The sequence below is a fragment of the Triturus cristatus genome, chromosome 10, assembly GCF_964204655.1.
Source record: "Triturus cristatus chromosome 10, aTriCri1.1, whole genome shotgun sequence".
NCBI lineage: Eukaryota > Metazoa > Chordata > Amphibia > Caudata > Salamandridae > Triturus > Triturus cristatus.
Window position 1 is genome coordinate 155643894 of NC_140593.1, and position 18992 is coordinate 155662885.

General features: G+C 48.1%; 1 protein-coding gene across 1 annotated transcript in view; it reads right to left on the minus strand.

The window, feature by feature from the left end:
- Nucleotides 1-12004, minus strand: part of UBA5 (ubiquitin like modifier activating enzyme 5) — a 73827-nt gene extending 61823 nt beyond the window's left edge. The window contains exons 1-3 of the mRNA XM_085630688.1: nt 11702-12004; nt 2732-2777; nt 2547-2636 (exon numbers count right to left, since the gene is read on the minus strand). Coding sequence (XP_085486814.1) covers nt 2547-2636; nt 2732-2777; nt 11702-11883 — 318 coding nt within the window. The 5' untranslated portion in view covers nt 11884-12004. The remainder of the gene's footprint in view (nt 1-2546; nt 2637-2731; nt 2778-11701) is intronic.
- Nucleotides 12005-18992: the final 6988 nt, after the last annotated feature.

Consider the following 18992-nt stretch of genomic DNA (forward strand, 5'->3'; position numbering starts at 1 on the left):
CGGCATTCACTTGATCATGCATGTCAAGATATTCATCCAGTACCACACCCAGGTTCTTGACTTTCCTGGAGGGTGCTGGAAGGGTCCCCATAGCCTTTGGCCACCAACTAGGGGTCCAAAGATTAACATTATTCCCAAACAGGATTACTTCTGTTTTACCAGCATTCCGCTTTAAGCAGTTTTGCGTCATCCAGCCTCCCACTGGTCCCATACAATCATGAAGCCTCTCACGCGATGCCTTCTCCTGCCCTGGTTGAAGGGAGATCACAATTTGAGTATCATCAGCATACGATGTTAAGCAAAAGCAGAAAGACTCAATTAAAGGAGCCAAAGAGGATACGTAAACATTAAAGAGCGTAGGGCTCAGGGAAGACCCCTGAGGAACCCCACATGGAAGCGAAAAAGGCTTGGAGACAAACTCACCCAATGAGACTGTCTGGCATTTGTCCGAGAGGAAGGATTTAAGGAGAGTCCAGGCTTTATCCCTCACTCCGCAAGCCAACAAACGGTCCATCAATACTCCATGGTGGACTGTATCGAAGGCAGCGGAGAGATCGAGCAGGATCAGCACCGCCTTTCCTCCCTGGTCCAACACTCTCCTAATCTCTTCCGTGGATTTAAGAAGGACAGTTTCGGTACTGTGCCCTTCCCTAAACCCAAATTGGGTGGAGTCCAAAACCTTGGATTCACATAAATAAGAGCTCAATTTAGTGTTCTTGTATTTGTCCACCAGTTTGGAGGGCAAAGGGAGGCGTGAGATGGGGCGGAAACTGCTTGGGTCTTTAATATCCAAACTAGGTTTTTTTAAGAGCTGCAAGGCGGATGCAGTTTTCCATAATTTAGGAAAAAGCCCTTCGGAAAACATAGCATTGAAGAGAGGCGTACATCATGCACACATTATGCAGAGACAATGAATCATACAAGTATGTAAATCAGCTTATAGGGAATGTCACATAAGCGAATGAGAAATACAAGGTGTAGCAATCACATGTCATCCATACTGATGGGCAGTATGTTTTAAGAGGGTTTGGTCTGGAGAAGCACAAACGCATGATTTAGAGCATACCCCAGTGGTTGCGGGGTTGGCTTTACTGATTAAAATGTATATCTGCCAAAACAAACTCTTAATAGCAACAGTAGAGTAACAAAAGCACTTTTTGGAGCCCTCTCAATAAGTCTCGCCAGACCAGCGCATGAGCTGGGTCAGGCGAGACCTAAAAAAGGAAATGGAGATACTTATCTTGACTGCGAGCAGCAATAAAAAGAGGACTGTTCACAGTCAGGATAGGTGTTATGGGCTGTGTTGGGCTCTAATTGGTGAACATGTTGAACTACACTTCTGTCCCTATTGGCTGTCTGGCTCTCTACCCAGGGTTACAGAAACCTGTCTAATGGTGGCAAATGGCAGGCAGCCATTCAGGAACCATACCAGAGCTGGTCGATTTTCAAGGGGGCATCTCCAAGATGCCCTCTGAGTGCTTTTTACATTAAATCCCACACTGGCATCAGTGTGGGTTTAATGCGCTAAGAAGTTTGCTACCAAACTTCCCAGTTTCGAGTAAAGCCATTATGGAGCTGTGGAGTTCGTAATGACCAACTCCCAGACCATATTCTCTTTATGGCTTTACTACACCTACAATGTCTAAGAATGGACTTAAAAACTGTAGGGGTACAGGTCTCATGCCACTGTACCCTGCCTTGAGGGCTAGTTCACCCTGCTAAAGGGGTGACTTACCCAGGCCTCAGGCAGGGGGTTGCAGGCATGGCACAGAGGGATGTGTGCCATGTCAACTCTTCACTTTTCTCTGCATCAGAACACGCAGGCTGCAATGGCAGTATGTGGGTGTCAAGGTACAGGGCATCTAAGGGTGGCACAACAGGGGCTGCAGCCTTGGTACCAATGGTACCGATTACAAGGGGCTTACCTCAGGCCAGGAATGTGCCAATTGTGCGTACATAGGTACAGTTGTGGGAGAGAACACACGCCCAAGGGAACCTGGTTGGCAAGAACCCTGGGCAAATCAAGTCAGGTTGCATCAGATGTCAGACAAAAAGTGGGGGGTTACCATGCAAAAAGGAGCACATTCCTACAATATATGACTATTGGAAGAGAGTAAGTGCATCACCGCTTTTGCAAGCACAGCTATATATCATTCAGATTCAACAATGTAGCATTAGGAAACACAAGAGAATACAGGAATAAAAATGCATTTTAATCCAATCATTTTGAAGAAAAATGTAAGACCAGAAAAGACAAATCGAATTCTTAAAATTGTGTATCTTATCCAAGCAAGTTAAACTGCACAGTACTATGGATGAATCCGAAAACAATGCCAGAAATGTATCACAGAACTACTCAGACTCCGGTCTAAGATGGAAACCGGGACACTACACAGCATGTCAGGGTCATTCGAATAGCAAACTGTGTGCTAGACAAATAGCAATAATAAAACATACATTGTTAGATAAATCGAGGAGCTCCTTGGGAGACAGGTTACTTTATTAGCCAATATGTTTCCTTGATAGCCATTAAAAATGTATATTACCTTACCAATGCCACATCTTGTCAGCATTTCTGCAGTCACGCTGCCAACTCCCCCAACACCTACCACAGCTACTGAAAAAGTACGGATTTTCTGTTTTCAAAAACAACAGACAAAAAAGATTAAATATAATCTGCACCATTTGCTGCATATATGAATGATTATTCTATCAGAAGGCAACATCATACCTCATAATCGTTAACAATTCCCATTCGTTTCAGTGCCATCAATCGACTACAATGGAGAAGAAAAACATGTGACATATCAAAAGATAAAAAAACAGCAGATTACATACAGATAAAATAAGCAGAAAAAAGCATCTTGTGTTCCAAAATAGTATGCAATAATATGGTATCTAACAAGATGGTTATGTGAGCTCATGAGTCTTCTGCCGAGGTCTGGGGTTTAGGGTCAGAACAGTTAAACGTTGAAGTGCAAAAAATAAGCTGAAATGCACACATTAAAATAGGTTATTATTATAATCCGAAAAGGGCAACGAAAATGCATAAGGAAAAGAAGCAAATATGAACAATACATAATAAACCTTAATCTAGCGCTCTCTGTTAATCCTGAAACTATGCATAATTCCAACATTAAACTAAGCAGAGAGCTGTGCCTTAGCGAAGCTCAGAGCCTTTCCCCAAGTCTAACTCCAAGAAAAATCCTTGCATCTTGCACCGCAGAATCCCATCAGCTTGGATATACAGTTTACATGTTTGAAGTTGAACGCAGCAGTTAAAAGTAAATTAAGTGGAGGCGTGGCTTAACCGCAAGCGAAAATGATTGCTCTTAGCTGACTCCGTACTTAACGGAGAATAATCCTGCCATGCATACATAATCCGATGAACTCTTGGCCATCTGAGGCTGGAAATGAAAACCATTGTCACGAGGCATATTTAAAAACCCCAGAAATTGAGGGACAACGGAGACTGGCCGGAACCCAGAGAGAGGCAAAAACACGAAGCAGAAGACCCCGAGGCTGAGACCTGGAGCTCGGACCAGAGCTCCTGCAGTCCCGGAAATAGACGGAAACCACCCACCTCGAGTCGCAAACAGGCAATGAAGGAGAATTTCTAGGCATCCATTGGAGGCGACGAAGATCTGCGAGGGAGATGGAGCCGTTTGCGCCGAGGACCAGGGGTGCACAACATCGGCCCTAGTCCTCTGGAGGGGTGCTGGACAGTTGAAACCATGTCCCATGGCAGAGACGCGGCAGGCGGGGAGGGCTGCATCGGTGACGAGCCCAAGAGCGGACAAGGGCAGACGTAGGGGCCACAGGGTCTGGCAAGGCCCTCCCACTGCGTGGGCTTTAACAGCAGAGTGCTGGAGGGGGAACGGTGCGCCTCTGCAAGATGCCGCGGCCTAGAGACCCAGGTTGAGTCACAGGTCTTGGACTTGCGGAGAGGGGGAAAGCGGACGCCATCTGAGACGGCGAAACTACTGTATATGGCCTGGTCGGCAGGGTGATCTGAGTGCACCGGCCACGGTGGTGACATCGGAGGGTCTGGGCCAGGTCTTGCCCCTCCTCCCTGCCCCAGGGAGATGTAGCAGGTCTGAGATGCCAGAGTGAAAAATGGACCGTCAGAAGAAACCAACCAACTGAGGCCTCTTCAACACCGCGAAGTTCTTGAGCGCCAGATAAGAGGTCACACACTAAGCGACCCAGGGATGGCAAGGAGGATAGAACAGGGCCCTAACAACGGCTCTAAGACACTGCAAAACCGAGGCAATCAATACAAAGGGCGAGGCGCTCCATCCCCTCTAGCAAGATGAAACTGCTGACCTGTTGCCTACCAAGAAGTTAGACGAACAAGTGAGCAAGGTGAGAGGACACAACCAGAGATTTAGTACGAGAACAGTAATAAGTCTTGAGGCTTGGTGACGACGTGTGGGTTATGGGGCTGAGGGGTCCCAGTGTGAACTAGGGGCATAGAAGAGAGTTGCCCCCCTTCCACTAATCTCATTCACAAAGACATTGCCGTAACAGTCAGTGGGATTAGTGACCATCAGAAATATTGTAGAGAAGGGCATCAACAGATTCCGAGCATCCAAGAATCAATTGTGACGTTAAAGGACAGTCTGTGACACATTCAAATAAAATGGACAACTACGCAATCCCAAAACCCCCACAAGCGGTGAGGTGGCAGAGGAACCCTCCTTGAGTGCTGTAAAGGCACTTTAGAACCGAAGAGACACGTGACGGTCGAGGTTAATTTAATCCGAACAGACCTATCGAAACTCAGAGATAAAGTCACGACTGCCGAAACGCAAATCGCTCAGCTTCAATCTGTGACAAAGCGACTAGAGGCACAGGTACAAACACTAACCCACCGAACCACGATGGCAGCCAAACTCAAAGACCAGGGAGGCACAGCCTGACGAAACAACATCAGAGTGGTGAGGGTCCCGGAGGGGACTGAAGGCCCCAGTGTAGAGCTCTTCATGGAGGACTTTAGAGTGAACAAGCTGCAACCCAAGATACTTCACTTTATAGGTGCAGATACAACGCAGTAGCTTCGAACAGGCAAAGAGAGAACTCCGTGAGAGGAGAGTTAGGTATATGATGGTCTTCCCAGCTAAACTCACATCATAACAGACAATAAGACTTAGCACTTTATTAATCCGGATGAGGTATGGGAATGGCTGGAGGGCCGATATCATGGAATCCGAACCAGAGCAAGAATATCAAGGCAAGACCGACACGACCCAGACCAAGGACAAAAGAATAGAGAACAAATGCACCTCCCTGGGGCGGCGGTGAGGGGGGAGGAAATGGATTTTAATGCTGCATGGGGTGCAGCAAGCTGAACAGTTGGGGACTCTAATCTGAGGTGCCCTGAAGTGGGCTATAGCATTAAAAGTAGCCAACATTGGAAAGACTGGAGATACACATAATTTGATAACGAGAGACTGAACATTTGAAGTTGAAACAAGGGTTATATATACAAAGCGGACTCAGAGGTACGTGCCTGCAGCGGAGACACCCCCTTCCTGTGTGTTGATATAGTTTAGTGTTTGGGTGACAGGCGCTCTGCGGGTTGACGTGTTGAGTATGTGCAACCTATTTAGCAGGGTAGCAGGGAGGGGGAGGAGGGTAATTGTTTTTGGATAGGGTTGAACAATTGCAGAGGTTATATAGTTCAGGTTAGTCCTCAGGATAGGATGCAATGAAGCTACGATGCTAGTCAGGTCAACAGTCCAACTAACATACAACCCACCCTGGGGCGGGGAGGGAGGAGGGAGAAGCAAAAAGGCTCTACTTATAGCGTCCCTTGAAATCCCACAAGGACCTATACACTATCGTCCGGGAATGTTAATGGCCTGAATGGCGGTCTAAAGCAAACAATGGTGCTGCAATTTATTAAAAGACATACAACGGATATAGTCCTGAAACAGGAGACCCACCTCCTTGGTAACCAATGTAGGGCACTGAACAGATATGGATACACTCTACTTGAACATGCAGGCTACACCTCAGGGTCCATGGGGTTGGAATATTATGTAGGACATCATTTCCATACATCCGAACGGAGCAATGATCTGACCCGCTGGGTAGATATGTGGAAATATGCGGCCAATGCTAGGGTAGGACCCTAAATCTATGCTCAGTATATGCCTCCCGGGTCTACAAACAGCTACTCTCAACTTGTTGGGTCCCTTATTGCTGGCCCTCCCAGAGGGCCGAATAATATTTGGGGAGACATGAACAATATGGTCTCTGGAGAACTAGACACCCTGAGAGGTGCGGTGGCGGAGAGGCGACAAGGCCCCTTGGACGAGTTCCTCTGAACCATGGGACTCAGTGATGTATTGAGACATCAACACCCTGGGACTAGACAATATACACATCTTGGGGTCCCATGAGAGCCTTTCCAGGCTTGGTTATATTCTTACCCAGGACCATAATCTAGGGGATTTCTGCAGGCAAAAGCATACATAGCACAAGGGGTGTTGGATCACTCCCCAGTAGAGGAGTTTCTTGAGGGCCCCAGAAAGATTACACCCTTCCTCCCCCAAAATTGACCCATGGTACCTTAAAGACCAGATCTCAAAGTGGCCCTTATAAAACAGGCAGAACACTACTTTGAAGAAAATGACTGGTGCTTGTCCACCTATGAAAGCCTGGGAGGGACCTGAGGCATTAACCGCTGCTAAAGATTTGGCTTCCTCTGGCCTAGCAGTACTATAGTATGTGTAGTTTCTATCCAGGTTGCCAGCCTTCATTGTTCTTTCACATCCTTCCTCCTTCACCTTCAGTATATATAAGACGCGCCAATCGTGCGTCTATAAAGGAAAGCACAAGGTATCCGGTGTACAAGGTGCTTTATTCTGCAGACCCCCTCCCACTGACAGATGCATTTCGCCTTGCAGCTTTGTCAACGTCAGGTTTACTGAGCAAAAATTCGACATTTCAAACCGTGACGCCTCACGAGACAACAGTAAACAACAATGATGGACTAAAATGTCTTGAATTCATCGCGGCCATCTTTGAACATGTTCAGTTGAATACAATTCATTGAGATGTCGAATAAAACCCAATAAAGTGCTAGTGCAAGTTAAAAACACATTGTTGGGAAAAAGACCAATACTCTTAATGTTGGTGCATGTTTGCCATTCAAAAAAGACATCTATATATGTAATGAGGCATATATCATATAACTAAGATACATTTCATAGTGTTGGTCTTGGCAAGTCGCACCATTATGGTCTCCCAACCTCTACTATTTGGGCCTGTATGGGCTGGCGTATCAGTTACTTCGAGAAATAGTTCACAAAATGATTATGACAATGATTCATTCATGTAAGCGGACATTCGTTCTTGAACTCTGATAGCAGTAGATGTCTATTCATTTCCTCATCACCCTACTAAAGGTGTACCCATAGTTCTTCGTCGTTATTGAGTCCTAACGGGGCCATTGTCTGGAGGTCGATTAAATATTTTGACTCTAATATTCTCAATGTTTTTACTCTATCTCCTCCTCTTTCTTTGCTGTCTACCTGATCTAGACAGTAAAATTTCAAAAGGTCCCGATTACTCTGGTGGTACTTCTTGAAGTGTCCCGCATCAGGAGATGTCTTATCCTTGTTGGCTATTGTGCGCATGTGTTCGATAAAACGTTTCTTGGTAGGGTGAATGGTACTATCGATGTATCGCTTGGAGCACGTACACTCCAAGCAGTACACCGTAAAGTCAGAGTTACAGTTTAAGAACTTAGTTATCTGCCTGATGGGTCTTGGGACTCCTGGTCTCCCTCTGAAACTAGTCATCTCACTACTATATTTACAAGCTTTGCAGCGAAGGCAAGGATAGAAACCCTTTACATTCATTTTGTTTGGGAATTTGGGCGAAGCATCAAAGTGACTATGAACAAGATGGTCACCAAGCGATTGGCAGCGCTTGTACGTGATAGGAGGACGTTCAGGAAGATGGTTATTAAGAATGCTGTCAGTTTTAAAAATATGCCATGTCTTATTAAAGGTATGCACTAATCTCCCAGATTGAGTGTTGAAATTAGTGATCATTATGGCCGGTCCTTCCTTTTTGTTTAGACCTTTAGTCTGGCAACCAAAAATTGTCTCCTGTCCACCCTATCTAATCTTTCCGCTGCTCCCTTGAGAATGGCATTAGAATAGCCTCTCTATTTTAATCTCATAATTGCCTCTTTATCCGCTGTTTTTAAATCTCCTTCATCCGAACAATTACGTTTCATGCGGAGGAGTTCACCAAAGGGAATATTTCGCACATGGCTTTTGGGATGATGGCTAGCTGCGTGTAACACGGCATTTCCCGCTGTGGATTTTCTATATAGTTGTGTCTGCAGAGTATTATTGGCAACAAAGACTTCCCAGTCCAAATAATTGACTGATGTCTCACTTATATGGCTGGTTATCCTCAAATTCAACTCATTGCTGTTCAGCGCTGCGATATACTCTTCTGCTTGAGGCGCGGTCACCAAAGAGATCATCTATGTACCTTGCCCATAGCATGATCTTATCCATCCAATGGTCATGGGGTTCCCCCCAGGCTACGTGCTTCTCCCACCAGCCAACTAAAAGGTTTGCATAGCTGGGGGCGAAGCACGTGCCCAGGGCGGTCCAGCGTAGTTGTCTATACAATTTTCCTGCAAACAGAAAGATGTTGTTATTTAGACAAAATCTGATCATACACAGAAACATCTCATTGTACTTATGACATTTTAAAGGTCTTTTGTTGAGAAACCATTTCACAGCCGATATGCCATCTTGATGATTTATGCAGGTGTATAAACTAGTAATGTCTAATGTTATTAAAAGCATATCAGATTCCCAGACTATGTTCTCCATCAACCTCAAGAAATCCTGGGAGTCTCTTACATATGATGACAAATCTTTTACTAGTGGAGCTAGAAAAGAATCAATAAAGGTCGAGGTATTTTCTAAGAGGCTGTTGATTGAAGATACAATTGGTCTTCCGGGAGGATTTGTTGAGTCCTTATGTATTTTTGGGAGGTGGTAGAAGGTTGGGAGAACCGGAGTCTCACAGTGAAGGAACAGGAATTCTTCTTGGTCTAGCATCCCTTCAACCTTCTAAAAGGATCTCATATTCTGTATGCATGTCAGGTATTCTATCCTCTTAATGACTTCATAACACTCCTTATCCATGAGTTGTCTCAAGGCTTCCTTTTGATAGTGTTCTTTGTTAAAGACAACAACATTTCCTCCCTTATCTGAAGGTTTTATTTCTATGCTAGGATCATTCTTAAGTGTTGTGATGGCCTCCCATTGCTTTCTAGAAATATTAAAGCATGTTTTCTCATATCTTTTTGGTGGTTTTACCAGATTTTGTAAATCCATGAGAACGACTTAATTGAAAACTTCGACAGCATCGTAGGGGGTCTGTGGAATAGTTTTTGATTTCCTTTTAAAATTGCTGTATCCCCGTTGTTGTGTCACTCCTGCTGTCTAGGCATGTGGATATATCAATAGTCTCTTCTGGTGATTCCAAGGATTGTAAAGCCATCAAAGTTTCCAAATCATGCCCACTCAGTTCATCATGATCTATACTTGGACGATTTTGTCCTCCAATACGGATGTCATTTCTAGGATGGAGAATAAAAATGTTCTGTAATTTCATTTTTTTTGATGTACCTGAACAAATCTATCCTTGTTTGCACGAAGTTGAATTCTGTGGTTGGGCAGAACGTTAGGCCCCTTCGTAAAACCTTAATTTCCTCTTGGGTAAGTATTCTATCCGAGAGGTTGAGGATTGTATTGCTGATATTGGTTATTACCATTGAACTCTCCTGCCACTGCTGCGTGTCACTCTCGGTGAGGGTGCTTCCGCTCCTTCCCTTTCTTGCCCCTCCTTGTTTTGGGCTTCTTTGTTGTTGCTTGAACTGTTTGGGATGATGTGTTCTTTGTGGTGGTCTTTGTCGAGTTTCTCTTATTAATTGGTATTCCTGGAAAAAAGGAGATTCATTACTTTTTTCTCCCTCCTCTGCTCCCCTCAGATGTTTCAACCTCTGATTCTGAGGTTTCTCTGTTTGCAATATTGGAAGCGCCTTGTGTCATCCTTTTTCTCGGGGCAGCAAACCTTCGAGCAAAAGTTAAAATCCGTCCAGTGAGATAGTCTTGCTAGTCTCTTTGAAATTTTGTTTGGAAATATATATATATATACATATATATATACATATACACACACACATACATACATATAGGGTTCTGCTTTTTCCACCAATTCACATTCCTGCACTTTTGGTAGACTTTTACTCATTTGAATGTATCTAAATGGATGGCTAGTTGCTGTCTGGAATTAAACGGTGGCAAGACAGAGCTGATGATCCCGAGGAACAATCCCTTTCCTAGGCCAGTGATCAGTAGGAGGACCTGAATAGGTAATCCTCCTGTTTCCTACTTCCCGATAAAGAACTTGGGAATGTGGACGGGCAGAGCGCTAATGATGGGTGTATAAGCAAAAAAACTTTGCAGGTATATGCTTTGGACTGCTCGGTATGATCCGGAAGATTTTGGGAGTCTATCCCAGATCATCTAAGAAGAATTGTGATTCAATCCTAGGGGGTTTCCTGCCTGGATTATGGTAACTCCCTCTATATGGGATCTCCAAAATGTTACAAAAAGACTGTAGGTTGTGCAGAATGCGGCAGCCAGACTACTTCTCAAAATCACAAGCCATGAATCGATGAAGGAGTCTTTGAAACTGCTTAATCGACTGCCTGTTGATGGAAAGATTACATATAAATATCTCTGCCTTGCATACAAAGCAATAAATAGCAAGGATCCACCTAAAATCAGAGGTCTTATTTCCTCTTATGTACCTGCCAGATGTTTAAGATCAACACATGAACTCCTCCTTAAAACTTCAAGAATTATAGAGAGCGAGATGGGGAGGCAGATCATTTGCACATCTGGTCCCGAAGTTCTGGAATTCTTTGCCTCTTAGGTTGAGACTACTGGAAAAGGAAACCAACTTCAGGAAAGAGCTCAGAGCATGGTTGTTCCCCCAATAGCCCCATAACTTGTCTAGTTGCCCCCTTTTATAACCACTCTTATTCAGCACCGGGCAGCCATGCACTTAACAAAACTTTAACATCTCTATATACTGTTTTTCACTGTCTGCATTACTGGGCATTCTCCTATTACTCCCCGCCCTTCCTTTTGGTGCACTAGCACACAGCATCTCAGAGACCATGTGGCGACCCAGATTATTCCTCATTGTTATTTTAATGAGCAAATCGTTCACATACCAGGCACTGTGTCCAAGATGATAACCGCTCCTTGGTGAGCATCACATACATGACACCACTTCTCACACAGAAGATAAGTTTCCCATGTCCATGCGTGATGTGCTGCTCCTGTTCAGATTCTTTTCTTTCGTTTCTGGGACTTATAGTTCTGTTTTACTATCAAATAAGACTACAAGTTCTAGTATTCAAAGAAAAACCCTGAACTGGAGCAGCGCATAATGCACGACCTGGCAGGGCTGATCTCATATACGCTCAAAACAAATACACCACCCCTCCCAACCACATATCCTACATGGTGTAGGTTGCTACCCATGTCGGAAAGAGCTTCAGAGCCCCGTACAGGGGTAGTAAGAGCTATACAAATGCCACAATACAAGTCTGCTGCTACATATGGTAGCTTCAGGGATTGAATACCTGTAAGGGTTGGAGTCCACCACCTCCGCGCTCATGGTCTCAATCCTGGCTCTCTGGTTCATGGTGGCCCCGCCGTGTGTCACGGTCTGCGCCTCCTGCTGCTGAGCTCTCACCCTGCTCAGCTCCTCCTCCAGCTCCCGAATCTTGGACTGCAGCTTCTCCACCAGGCTGGCAGATGCCATCTTGCCGGTCTCCAGATGCACACCTCTCAATGGCGATGCTGCCTCAGAGACACGTCTGTACTCAGAGGGAGGAGGACCAAGTACTGCCTAGTGCACACTACACACCTCCCAGCTGATGAGTGATTACTTCCTGTTAGAGGAATAACCCTTAGCGAGGCGACGCCCGTCACGTGATGGCATGACGTCATACCACGAACGTGTGTGTACACTAGTGCATCACCTTTACCAATATTTCGTGTTCTGTAATTTGTAGCGTTCTTTTTACTCGTCTTCTGCTGCTGGAAATAAACCATACCATCTTCACGGGCAGATACTAAGATTGCTTTCTAACCGAGCTACTGTGTTTTCGCATTTCGGCGTCTTCAATGTTTCAAATATCGTTTATGGCATATGATGAGCACTGCCTTTTAAACATTTAAAAATATCTGAGGAATGTGGTTGTTTTCGGCGGTTGTGAAAGAAAACTAGTATTGGTGTGCAGGAAAATTTTAACGGGATTGTAGTGTCCTGCAGGAAAGAAAACGTAACCATTTCGTGCATTTAAAAAAAATCGGGCGTATTTCTCTAATTCAGTACAGTTGATACGTACATGAGTAATCAGTTAGTAACAGTTTAAATAGTTCTAAAGATGGGCGGAAACAAATTCTTCCCGTGTTTGCTGTTCTCATTTTACATTTAAGGTTGCAAACACACAGTCTTTCTAAGTGTTTGTTTCATCGGCATTGGAATTAGATAACTGGTCACAACTGATCCAGCGGATTTGATCTCGCTTTACTGGGCCCAAATTTTGCTTTGTGGACGGGGTTTTCCTTCCCCTAACGCCACTACTACTGCTTCAGCACAAACTCTTACTTTCCACTCTTGTCCTCCAGTGGATGTTATTCGTACGCACTCAAGGGGGAGAGAGCCAGAGGTATGTATTTAACAGAGCAACCATTTGGCTACACAATGAGACCAAGAATCGGTAGCCAATTTTAAAGGTGTTTATTACAGATTAGTACTCAAGGTAGATCATAGTGCCAATATCGGCAACAGTTATCACAAAGCACATAAGTACATAAGTACATAAATAAAACACACAACACTGTAATGTAAGTGGAGAAATATTGCTGCAGGTTTATTAGCATAACCAATATGCAAACAAGGTGGGTTATCTTACGGGCGATCCCAGGGCAGGCCAGCCCTATGCCGCCTGCCCGTCTGATAAGCCTAGAGTCACCATGGCAACGCCAACTGGTGTATACCAAATATTGGGAGGGTCCACCCCTCCCATCCGTGGACCACCAGTCCACATGCTTCACACGCCCCCCCGTGATGGGTGGGCGGAGCATACATGGCAGCCCCCGGTTGCTCAGACCCACAACCGCCTTTCGGTTAACGGGGCGCCGTCGTTCTTCCAGGGGACCCGCTAAACATCCCTGGGTATCCTGGCTTAGCACCCCGCGGTGCTGCTGCATGCTGTACCCCTTGGAATGTGCAGACCCTGGATCGCCCTGTAACTCCTCCTGCAACACAAAGTAAAATTGTTAGAGAAACCTACCACCCCCTTTGTCCCTCCGGACGCCGGGTAAGCGGAGGGGCGGGCAAGGCGAACAAGAGGAAGAGGAGGGGGTGGAGACAGTATATGTACCCTTGTCTCCTCCCCCCCCCCTCGCCGGAAACAGCTACCTGTTGGGGTCTCCCCCGGACTAGCCCAGGGACTCGACCTCCCACCCCTGTGCCTTCCTGTGGCACTAAGGCGGCCGCCCTCCAAGGGGCGGGCCGCTACGCAGCCCCCCCCCCCCCGGGCAGCCTTACATAGTGCCAATATCAGCAACAGTTATCACAAAGCACATAAGTACATAAGTACATAAATAAAACACACGACACTGTAATGTAAGTGGAGAAATATTGCTGCAGGTTTATTAGCATAACCAATATGCAAACAAGGTGGGTTATCTTACGGGCGATCCCAGGGCAGGCCAGCCCTATGCCGCCTGCCCGTCTGATAAGCCTAGAGTCACCATGGCAACGCCAACTGGTGTATACCAAATATTGGGAGGGTCCACCCCTCCCATCCGTGGACCACCAGTCCACATGCTTCACACGCCCCCCCCGTGATGGGTGGGCGGAGCATACATGGCAGCCCCCGGTTGCTCAGACCCACAACCGCCTTTCGGTTAACGGGGCGCCGTCGTTCTTCCAGGGGACCCGCTAAACATCCCTGGGTATCCTGGCTTAGCACCCCGCGGTGCTGCTGCATGCTGTACCCCTTGGTATGTGCAGACCCTGGATCGCCCTGTAACTCCTCCACAGCCTTGGGAGTGGCCACCGTCACTACCAGGGCCCCCCACCAAGGTAGACCTGTTTACTTACAACCTGCTGCAGCCCAAGCTTCCCCTAGGTCCAGTAGGAAAAGGTCCATGCCTAAACTAGGGAGGTGCACCCCATCTCCCTCCAGGCACCCTGTGGACTCGGCGTGATAAGACCATGCCTGATGAAGCCAAGACCTCTTTGGTCTGCGCAACTGCGCATGGCTCCAGGTAGGGCTTTTTACCTACAGCATACTGATACCGGGCTTCTCCCAGGTCCAGCTAAAACAAGTCTACGCTCAACCGGACCGGCGGCCAGCATGACCATCAGGACATGTGCCCCCATCCTTCCTAAACTCCCCCGTCGATTTTTGACTGAGATGACCTTAAACCTAAAACAAGGCGTTGGTCCAATGTTGCCTTTGCATGGCTGAAGAACAATCCCTTTGACTAGACACTCCTGCCTGGCGGTGCCAATGCGGGAGGTAAGAGTAGACAAGCCCACCTTACTTCCTCTTTCACTCCGTTGGAGTACGCCCATCGTATTCCATCAGTCACCACCAAATGTAAAGCCTTGCCCTCCCAAAATTCTGCTAGTATACCAGGGAGAGACAGGACAGAGTCACCACAGAGGAGAACAACGTGTAAAAATTCTTCTCTATTTAAATACTGGGAAAGCCGATTGTTCTCCTGCTGATTTGTAGCCCAAAAAGTGTTACCCCGGTGTTTCCCTTAATCATCTGGACCATAAGCCCCCATTGGATGGCCGACTTCCACAACCTGCATAGCTGCCAGCCAGTGCTGGAGGGCGGGGAAAGTTACCCGGTACCCATACTCACATCAAAAGTACCTGTTTCGTCGAACTCAAGGGCGGGCTACTAAGTGAGCAACCAGGCTCCGCCCTAGTATCCAGAGGTCAAACCCAAGCCCCTCCAAGTTCTGCTGCTTCACCTGCCTGTTGACATGAATCCCAGGGCAGACCACCAGCCTATACCCCATGCTTGGCCATGCCTGAGCTAAAATACCTCTGAACAGCATGCCAACAGGCTAACCACCAGCATTGCGTTCTGAATGTTTCTAACACTGCCAAGAAACATGCGCATAACTAAAGCAACTGGCACCATGCCATAAAAGTATCAATTCAGCCTTCTATGAAACAAAGCGTGCCCTTGTGGCGGTCCGAGTAGTGCTCCCTCCAAGCCAGCCGCCCTACCCAGGCAACCCGCACCCTCTTGGCACTGGCACACCCCCGCCCCAGCTGCCCTAGAGTGCCTGGTCGTGTGTAGCCACAACCTATGTTTCATCACTGACGTTATATCGGGGGTATAATGACACATCTAACTCTACTGCTGAGTGCCCGTTGCACCATCGCAAGTATGCCTTTGCCTGCTCAGAGTCTGGCTGCAAAGTTGGATGATGTTGACACCCCAGCCCAGGGCGAAAATTGGCAGCTTTACAGTATCTGGTGCTCTAGACGGTCCCCGTACCCTGATGGAACAGAATGCAATTCCCTTGCTCCTGTTGAGCACGAACCCAAAACCAATTGCTCACCATGGTTCAATACCTTCCTGCTGTTAATCATTTCCTAGCCGAATGTTGACAAATCTATGTTCTGCAATGGCTCTACTTCGCAGCCTGCACCATTCTGCCAGTGCCGAAGAGACCTTTGTCATGCTACCTGGCCTAATCAATCTTGCCCTGTTCTAGAAGCGCCCGCTTCAGCCGTAGAGCAAACAATTCGCCAGTAACCCCAAACTGGCCCTGATGCGAGCCAAACCGAGCCAAGGCACAACAGTGAGTGTACTAACTAATAGCAGGTCTAACAGCGTCAAAAGGCATCTTCAGCTTACAATATGCGTGATGGAGTAAGGGTATCCAGTGAGCATCAAGATGACAGCTTCCCAACTGACCAACCGTGGTGGGAAACACTCCTGTATATTCTAGGACAATTGGTCCCAGTTCACCTGTCACTGCCTGATGTACGTGACCTAGGTACATGGTCTCCTTGCATGGCGGCATGCCATTGACACCAACCTCCTGTCCCCGATAAGTACCACTATCTGCCTACGCTACCCTCTTGCCTGGCCTTCCTTCCTGCCCAGATATACCATGCGATTATTGCTCTCCTCAGTCACTTGACCCGACCACACCTTGACGAACAAACACAGCGAGAGGAAGCGGCCTGTGACCTGCCCCAAGGCTCTATGAAATTCTCATAACGAATGGTGTGGGAGCTCGCCACCACCTCTGTCCCAGCCTACCAGCCCCAAAGTATTTGGACCCCTATTGCTCCAAGAATTGGAGGGGGGGGGGGATGAGGGGCAGTCCTGGCTGGAGATGTGTGTAATGGAGGACATGCGCCCTAGAGTACCTGTTGTTTGGTGCAAATAACAGTACCACGAGTACCTGATGTGTTTAATACTATTAAAAGTAGTGACAACTCAATCAGCACAGGGCTAGGTGCCCCCCGTCTTACAACCGTGTGGACAAACAGGGAGAAAAAAAAGGAAGGCTATCCCCAGTCAGACACAGAAAGACCCACCACGTGGCTGCCCAAAAACCACCATCTGCGACGAAGTTCGCGCCGCACATGGGCTGGAGGCCCTGCCCGTTATTCGAAACTGCTCCCCCGAGTCCGTGGTCTAAAGTCTCTGCCCCAGGTGATACATAATGACGCCTTATCTTCGCAATTACCAGCACCTCCTGCTTTTCAGCTGCCCGGTCTGCTGGGCCAATCTTCCTAACCATTTCTCCTTCTCTCTGAACAACGCACGACACAGCAGACCTGCACCGGAGAACCTGCACTCAGAACAATACCCGGTGAGGCAGGCTGAGTGACCCGCGCCCGCCGGGGCAGCGCACCAGACCCCTCGATAGAGAACCATGTGTACATTGCACCTAAGGCACTGCAATGGTTGGTGATTTGCCCAAGGCATGTCTCGCGATTGCCATAGCACCGTAGTAATACTACACGCATGAGTATGCGGAGACTCCATAAAACCATACTTCCTATGCTGATGCGTTTCTGGCATTAACTTAAAACGGTTCAAATAGTCTCAATACAATAGTTTTGTACCCGCAGTTGCATCCCAATACACCTAACGCTGAAAACGGGAATGGGGGAGAACCTCCCCTAAGTTGTCGAAATTGCTTGCACCTGCACCGAACCAGGACGGAGAATGAAATTATATATTTAAAAAAAAAAAAAACGAACATGTGCAGAGGAGAAAGTTGTGGATACCCAAGAGGAGATGCATGCTTCTCTCGGCTTTGAATACACTTTCTGGATGGGGTACTAGTAGTGTCCCCTTGGCATTTCTGCGGCCTGAAAAACGGCGCAGCTGTTCCCTAACTGAAACCATCCCCTTACGGGATAACATTAAAACAAAGCAATGACTGACTGCGCCATAACTCACACTCGCAGGAACCAGATCGTGCTGCACAGAAAGTGATGCCCCTGCAAGGCTGGGGGGGGGGGATTGCGTTAAACAGATTTGGGCCTCCAAGGCCAAAGCCCGGTCTGCCAGCCAGCCAATCCACCCGCCCACCAACCGCGAGCCAGCACAATCCAACCCCGCTGACTCTCACCACGCTGCACCCGGCCGGTGCGACATGCGGGACAGGAGTCGGCACCATCATATCTATAGCGCGAACGCGGCCCTGAAAGTATTGAAGCGCTGCGCCGGAGCACCGATAAACATGACACATTCAGGCACGGGGAGAATACGTGATGGACCCAAACCACATGAGAACGCGACCCCCAGGCACGAACCCTGGTTTCCTGCTCCACAGTCGGCAGTTAAGCCTTCCCCAGCCCGGGGCTGTTGGGTGCCCCCCACGTGGGCGCCGCGTCGACCCGAAGGTATTGGAGCGCTGTGCCGGAGTACCGACTAGCATTACACATTTGGGCAAGGGAGATTATGTGATTAGCCTAAAATCACATGATGTGGACGCAACCCCCAGGCCCGGACCCGTGGCCTGCAGTCGATACCGGACTGCGCAACTCTGCTCACTCTGCGCCCCCTCCCCCGCAACACGCATCATCAAGCCCCCGTGGGCAGGGGCCCTGAACCGGCACTCCATAGTGCATCTAAGCGGAGGGAGGAGCGTCCCGACCATGCTCCCCCCCACACCCCAAGAGTTATTTGGGAACCCTGTGACAATCGTTGCCCCCACCATCCACAACATGACCCATCTGGCCGGGGGCTTGACGGCCCCGCCGTAGAGAGAGCAGCGGAGTGGGGCACCTCGCGACGCTCACTGCCCCCGCCCCGCACTCACATCTGGCCCAGGCCCCTGAGCCAGCTCCGCAACAAGGGGAGGGGGAGGTTGGAGAACCCACGCCAGCAACTGTTTACCCGAGCCCCGCGCACAAGGCTCAGAGCACCAACATGACCAGTAATATATGCCCCCAGAAATCGGAGCGCTGCACCAGAGCCCCGCGTTTAACCTGCGCAAATCGACTCACCGGATGGGATGCGCCCCCTAGGCTCAAACACTAGGTTTCCCGCACCGAAATCGGCAGGCCAAGCTGACGTGCCACCCCAGCGTTGCCTATTTGCTGTGGGGGTGGCCGCCCAGACTGAATTCAAGGAGGAAGGCAGGGTTACCTGTGCCCCCTCGCGTCACCCGTGCGCCCCCCGTTGGGCCTCATGTGCCGGCCCAGCATATTAAAATTGACGACACAAAGCGCAACTCCAGCCGGGTGATGGGCCCTAACACTCTCTGGCTTAGCACCCGTGGCCCCTCCCTTTTCATCCGGCACTTTCGGTACAGACAGTGGCACCCGCAGCGAGCCACGCTGGCCATGGACCAGGC